The 7,334-nt window shown below is 41.7% G+C and overlaps 1 protein-coding gene and 1 pseudogene across 2 annotated transcripts in view; both read left to right on the top strand.

The window, feature by feature from the left end:
• The first annotated feature begins 1,377 nt into the window (after positions 1-1,377).
• On the top strand, positions 1,378-3,370 carry LOC147607603 (uncharacterized; annotated as a pseudogene). Its single transcript, XR_015264748.1, has 2 exons — positions 1,378-1,561; positions 1,640-3,370. The product of XR_015264748.1 is annotated as an uncharacterized LOC147607603 (transcript).
• A 972-nt stretch (positions 3,371-4,342) lies between these two features.
• LOC147607602 (uncharacterized) overlaps positions 4,343-7,334 on the top strand; it is a 101,104-nt gene continuing 98,112 nt past the window's right edge. The window contains exon 1 of the mRNA XM_086790689.1: positions 4,343-4,721. Coding sequence (XP_086646815.1) covers positions 4,435-4,721 — 287 coding nt within the window. The 5' untranslated portion in view covers positions 4,343-4,434. The remainder of the gene's footprint in view (positions 4,722-7,334) is intronic.

Raw genomic sequence — 7,334 nt, 5'->3', positions numbered from 1 at the left:
AATATCATAAGCCTCTTTCCAATAAGGTGAAATGCCCAAAGCTTCTTATACTTAGGTTGGTTTCACACTAGGGTTAATGTTAAATGATCATTGTTACTGCCTTTTTATGCATTTTTGATTAAGGGTCCAAAAGTTGACATCTAAAAAGCAAAACATATCCCAAATACATCAGTTCTTGGTCATTGAGCACTTACTAACAAGTGCCTACACCAGCGCGAGGTCTCTCTTGTATGGTTCCATTCTTGATGCAGTTTGGCACCTTTTGTCTTCATCTCTCCCCACCCTCCCTGAAACCAAGTTTACTATAGCTTCTTTATAGCAAATAACAAGTATTTACTCAAGCTCTTTTAGTATTGAGTTCCTTTTAATTTCCACCCTTAGTAGTGATAGCATGTGATAGGAATAACATAGTAGCTAATGCATTCACACAAACAACTCACATATGCATTCATTTGGCTACTCACACACACACCAACCACTAGCTCATGCATTCATTTAGATACTCACATATACACAAACAACTAGCATATGCAAAATAAGCATGCAAATCAAGAACTTAACACAAATAAGCAAGATTGAGGGCCGAAATTCTTGAGGCCGACCCCCCCCCCCCCTCGAAAGGCTTTGTATTAATTCTTTGCTCTTGAACTCTTACAAAAAGAGAGAAGCTTAAATTAATACATCTCTTGGACCATGGAGGCTAGGATCTCCATAACCCTTGAGCTTTTGGGCTTGCTTAGGACATGCGTGACGATATGCTCGGTGAGAGAGGAGAGAGATGCCATCTACTGTTCCACAAACATTAGGAAACACAGTCATCTACTGCTCCACAAACATTAGGAAACACAGTCATGGCATTGAATTCATTAATTGTGTTACCGAGCGTATCACCTTCAAGTATAGAGATGTTGAAGTGCACATGCGGGATGCCCAGGCCTTCTATCCATTTTCTCACATGCTCGGTGAGAGAGGAGAGAGAATAGAGCCCCATGGTATCTATCTTATAACCAAGGGCCAAGGCAGAGCACTCTTATAATAAAACTTCTACCCTAACCCTACCCGCCACAAGCCACAGCGATGGTGAGAGAAATCGCGCTACACCCGGCGAGCGAGATGGCCACAGATCCAGACATGCTTGACAGGAGGGAAGTGGCAGACAATCTTGAGAAGGGCTTAAAGGTTTGGCTGATGGATGCGCTTTCTGTGGAGTATGTGTATGTGGAACCATTCGAGGCATGGTGTCCAATTGCATTCGGGGATTGGTGCGCTTATTTGACGAACCAGGAGGTATGTATGGTGGCACCTCCTGGTTCGTCAAATAAGCGAGCGTGCACGACGTTGGGCAACCGACGTACACTATTGAATTCCCATCCTTTCACATACACATACTCCACAGAAAGCGCATCCATCAGCTGTTATCTTGCTTCATTCTCTATGTATGGTGTCTGTGTCTGTGAGTAGGGCTTTGGAGATTGGAACTCAACTGTTATCTTGCTTCATTCTCTATTTTCAGGCCCACCCAAAAAGCAGCGGATGCAACCAGCTGCTTCAGATGCCAGAGGTAAGCCGACTGACTGGAGGTAGGCAAAGATTTCTGACCCCTGCTCTCTGATTTTTTCTCTTTTTCATGCTCTTTCAGAAAGGGCGTTTAAGCTGGAATACCAGAACTCGGACAATGTCTCCACTATGTATCGAGCTTTGACATGCATAATGCAAAAGGGTGGCTATGCTCCGAGTGCTCCCAAGAGCTCTTGGATTGCAAAGTGGTTCTGTGAGCAAGCTATGAAGCATCTTGGCAGCGATGAGAGCCTACAAGGGCAACTAGCGTGCATGAATTTTACTTTGGCTTACTTCATCGCATGCATTCGTATGCTGGCAAACAGAGTCAAGAATAGTGGTTGGAGTCATGAACAATTTCTGATAGAGACAATGGAAGGCTCCATGTATTGGAAGGACGTGCAAGAGGAGACCAACAAACTTCTAGAGGAAAACTTCGCCAAAGGTGGTTTGACACAAATTCAGGGTAGCAAGCAGCTTACGTGGACTGTCTGGGAAAGGGAGACTAGGGTGATATTTGAAAATTTACGGCCTAAGGATATTATGATAGAGCATGATCGAAAGTTGGAGATTTTATTTGTGTTTGATGAAGCTAGGCATCTGGTGAGGAATGATAATCACTTGAACTGCTTCCTTCCAATTAGGAGAGCCACCCGTGCAGCCAGTGGAAGCGGGGTTCTAGTGCTGTTTATGGACACATCCTCCGAGATGCCCCGGATTGGGCTGACCCTTCAGACCGAGTAGCTGCTTGTGATGTCATGCTAGCACCTCCAATCTGGGGGACATTCTCAGCAGACATCTCAGAAAAGGATTCACTGCAGCTCTTTTCCACCAAAACTCTCAACAACATTGCTAATCCCCATTGGGCTGTGAGATATGGCAGGCCATTGTGGTGGGCTACTTTCAAGTCTTATTTGCCTGATTTACCTGAAGGGGAGGAGTACACACAAGGAGGGAAGCAAGTTGCCTTCAATGAAACGTACAGCCTTGCTAAAGATAAGCTGTTGGGAGGGCCTGCTAAATGGTATGAATACATCATTAAAAGGAAGGACCTCCCAGAAGAGGCAGCATTGAGTTTGTTAGGAGCTACCATTGGGCTTGATGTCGATCCCCGTTCTAAACTCGCGTCAGAACTGGTGGCGAATCATCTTCTGTCAGTTCTTTCTGTTTCACCAACTCGTGAACTGGTGGTATGGACAGTGTGGAGCTCTGAGCCACTTGTATCGATGGCTGCAGCAGAGGCCAGTAGAATTCTGAATAGATCAGGAAGGAGTCGGGAACTTTATGGGTCACTAGTGAGCGCGCTTGCAGGTGGATGGATTGACAGGGGATTTACAGGGGAGCTGGTAGCTAAGATCATACTTCTACATGCCAAAGATGACGGAGAGCAAACACAGCCTGGCCTCTACACTGTGGATGATTTCTGCAAGCACTTGGTTGGAAAGTCGTTGTTGGAGTTGATTGGGAGAGCATTGACTGACGCGGAAAAGATGTTAGCCAATGCCCGGTTGCATTTCAACTCTTTTCGAAGGATTTACAAGAAGCCCTCTGATATGACATTTGATGACTTTTTGAAGTGTGCTGAGCGAGGCAATGTGCTGCGGGTGCATGGGGGGTTGATCTGCTCATCTTTGCCTTTACTGGTGGAGATGATGATGAGTTGACAGTGGACAATATAACGGTTAAGGGAAAAAGAGGATGCTACAAATGTAACTGCTGCCAAGGCTTCTCCTCATTATGCAAGGAGATTGAAGGAGATCAAGGGGAAAAGAAGGGACCAGCTGTTCAGGCATGGAAAGCTTGGCTCAAAGTGAGAGGTGAAAATCTGCAAGCTGTCCTTGTCGCAAAGGGCTTGGAGGCTTTTGTGCTGGATGAAGGCCTGAAGGAGCAGCTGAAACCAATTGTGAAGACTTCAAGATCTCCGTTTTTCACGGATGATCGTAATGATCTTCACAAGGAGTTACTGGAGCTCCAAAAGTCCGGCCTGCAAGAGATGTTCAAAATTGAGAATTTTTGGGAATTTTGAGTAAGAATCCATTCAGCAGGTGACTTCCATTTAGACCTTTCCCTCTCTCTGATGACACCAATTGCATGATATGTCTTAAGCGATCGTACACTGAGCTGCTTTGAATGGATGTAGTGGAAAAGTTCAATTGCTGTAGCTTCAAAACTTGTGGGAGCATGGGAGTAGTCAACAGGAGGTGGGGCAAGATTGCTACATGGGGTTATTCGAAAACGATATTGCACTCCAAAATGTTTGGTGGACATTGGATGTGTAAATGTGAGGTGGTGTTCTTGAAGATGTGTAAATGTGAGGTGTCGTGTTTTTGGTGTCTTGGTCTTGTTCTATTTACTTGGTCTGAACTAGTAGACATTCCCAGTAAAGCTGGGGTAAGCAAGCAGGGGAAAAATAGACATTGAAAAATAATTTTGCAGACATTGAGAATAAATTCAAGATGGTGTTGTTATGCAAGAATGATGTTGTATGGGGTTGCTTAGGATTGATATTGTGCTTAGTGCTACTCTATTGGATTGTTATTTTAAGTGGGTTGCACTTTTTAGAGCACAAGTGCTTTAGAAGCTCCCTCTTGGGATGTTACCCCTTGAATGCATTGATTGCATGCCAGCTGATGTAAAAGCACGTTGCTTCGGATGATATTTGAAAATTTACGGCCTAATGATATTATGATAGAGCATGATCGAAAGTTGGAGATTTTATTTGTGTTTGATGAAGCTAGGCATCTGGTGAGGAATGATAATTAGGAGAGCCACCCGTGCAGCCAGTGGAAGCGGGGTTCTAGTGCTGTTTATGGACACATCCTCCGAGATGCCCCGGATTGGGCTGACCCTTCAGACCGAGTAGCTGCTTGTGATGTCATGCTAGCACCTCCAATCTGGGGGACATTCTCAGCAGACATCTCAGAAAAGGATTCACTGCAGCTCTTTTCCACCAAAACTCTCAACAACATTGCTAATCCCCATTGGGCTGTGAGATATGGCAGGCCATTGTGGTGGGCTACTTTCAAGTCTTATTTGCCTGATTTACCTGAAGGGGAGGAGTACACACAAGGAGGAAAGCAAGTTGCCTTTAATGAAACGTACAGCCTTGCTAAAGATAAGCTGTTGGGAGGGTCTGCTAAATGGGATGAATACATCATTAAAAGGTTTGAATTATGAATTTGAAAAAAAATAGTTTTGTTTGGCAATGGGTTGATGTAAAGACTTAGATGTGTAAATAGGGGTAGTTTTAAATATCTTTGAACTATGAATTTGAAAGAAAAATTGCTTTTGTGCGACTAGAGTATATACATAAAATTATAAAATTATATTTTAAGTTTGAATGTGCACATCGAATAAAGAATTAAGACATTTGAATTAAAATGAGAACATGGCTTGATCAAATAGGTAATTATAGAGAAACAAACTTTGTGCTAGACCTTATTTTTTGCATTGGTGGCCTCCACACACATCTGCCCCTTGGTCAATGCCCCTTGGTCAAACACATTTTCAATGTGACATTTTCTTTATTATTGCTCTAGAAGTAGTCTATTTTTGTCATCTTAATTGTTAGTGATAATAATTTTTATTACATGAATTGAAAATTCTAGCTTTTTCAATAGTTCCAATAAATAAAACTAGTTTTTGATGGCACCAAAGGACAACAATAAAACAACTTTTGTGATAGAATGCGTAAAATTTACAAGTAATGTCATGACATTTGATTAGCAAAATGCCCCTACTATATTTCAAACATGGGTCCGAGAAGTGTTTTCTCCTTCTCTCACAATGTTAATGAGAGTGTTTTGCACAACTTTAGTGGTCATTGCCTATATCCTAGAAGTACCCATGTAAATACAATGAGGGATGTACTCAAGAAGCCCATTCATCCCCAGGTCTCCACTTGCCCTACCAAAAGCCATGGTACCTCCAGAACCCTAGCCACACCATTGCCGCCACTTACAAGCGGCCATATATGTGTGTGTGTCTCTCTCTCTCTCTCTCTCTCACACACACACACACACACATATATATATACATGTGTGTATGTGTACCTATATATATCTATATAAATATATTGTAATAGGTCTCTAGTAAATTTTTTTATTTGTGCATAGACTTAACGTTTGGAAATGGTTTTTAGATGCTTTTAATCAAGTAGAGAAAGTTTAGCAGTGTATTTTTACATTCTCTGTCTAGACTTCTGGGGGGCATTTCTGTGTGGTAATTTTAAATATGTTAGAGTTAGAATTTGGAAAAGGTTTGTATGAGAGAGTTATAGTTTTTAGGACTTCGAAAAAGTTTGTTTTTCTGAGTATTTTGAAATTCTCTCATCTTAGTGGCCGTTTGAGATGTTGAATGTTAGTGGTTGCTTAAAATGACGTGTTTTTACACTCTCTCTAGAATTTTTGATTTGCAAATTTATTTCCAAGAATTCTGGTCGGATTTTAACCAAAGAGCATTTCACAAAGATTGTAGAGCTCAAGAAGAGAAACTTTTTAACATCTCATGAGCATGTCCAAATTCGTGTGACGAATGTGGAGCTACGAGCTCTATAAAAGTGGCATTTTTTTCAAGCGTGGGAAAAAAAGAGGTCACTTTCCATTTTCTCTTCGCGCTAACTGTTTTCGTAGCAGTTTTGTATTTTTATTTTATTTTGCAAGTGATGTTTAAAAATGTCCAATTTAGGCAAAGTGCTTTTTTGTTAGAGCTCACACTTTTCTTAGAGGACGCTTTTTCGGAGTTACGCTTTGTCATCAAAATCTAATTTTGATGAGTTTTGTGCTTTATCAAGTCTTTTCTCTCTCTGAAAGTGGCCATTTGGGAAAGAAGAAGCACAAGAAAGCACATATTGTTGGACAACAAGGCATGTATAAAAGTGAATTCAAGGCTAGGGAAGTGCCAAAATGTGAATTCCACTTCACAAGTGCATGGCAAATTTTCCTAACATCTCACCGGTATTTTATGGAGTATAAATAGGCCTCCGAAGGACTTAAAAATAACTAAAATATAGCTTACGGGAGGTGGCAAAAGTGGGAGTGAGGACAAAGAATAATGAAAATGGGAATAAGGGCTTTTTTTGGCCAATTTGGGACACTTTTAACCCAATTAGAGGGCAAGAACTAGGCGCCCTCCTCCTCCCATGACTTGCCCATGCTCCACCTCTGTTTAGCCACATGGATGGCTAAATTGGCAGCACTTTCCACCTCATCAAGTCGTGAACTTCAAGGAGGTTTATCTATCACATTAAGAAGCTAATTAGAGGGATCAAGAGCTCAAGTGAAACCTCTCACAAAGCTCTTCAAGCTCAAGCACTCATATGCAAGCTATATGGTTATGATTATGTACCACACCTTGGTAACTAAGTATGATAGGCTATGAAGCACTTTCATTTCAAGCTCCTTCCCTAATCCTCTTCAAAGCTCTCCTTTTTTTCGCAAGTACTCTTGTCTTGAATAGCCATTGAGGCTTTGAGAAGAGGATAACGTAGTGCAAGGAAGAAGCAAGCCAACAAGCTCATGGGTTATGGAGATCCTAGCCTCCATGGTTATTAATTCAAGCTACTCTATTTTTGTAAAGACTTTAAGAGTAAAGATTAACACAAAGCCTCTCAAGGGGGGTTGGCCTCAAGAAATCCGACCCTCAATTTTGTGTTGATTGTATCAAGATCTTGCTTTAATGTGCTTGTATGCATATGCGAATTGTATACGTGTGTGAGTTGCTAAATGAATGCATTAGCCGTATATGTTGTTCTTATCACATCCTATCACTACTAAGGG

The sequence above is a fragment of the Cibotium barometz genome, chromosome 55, assembly GCF_041138505.1.
Source record: "Cibotium barometz isolate CiBa-2024 chromosome 55, ASM4113850v1, whole genome shotgun sequence".
NCBI lineage: Eukaryota > Viridiplantae > Streptophyta > Polypodiopsida > Cyatheales > Cibotiaceae > Cibotium > Cibotium barometz.
Note: the sequence above shows the minus strand (reverse complement) of the source record. Positions and strands in the feature narration are given on the sequence as shown.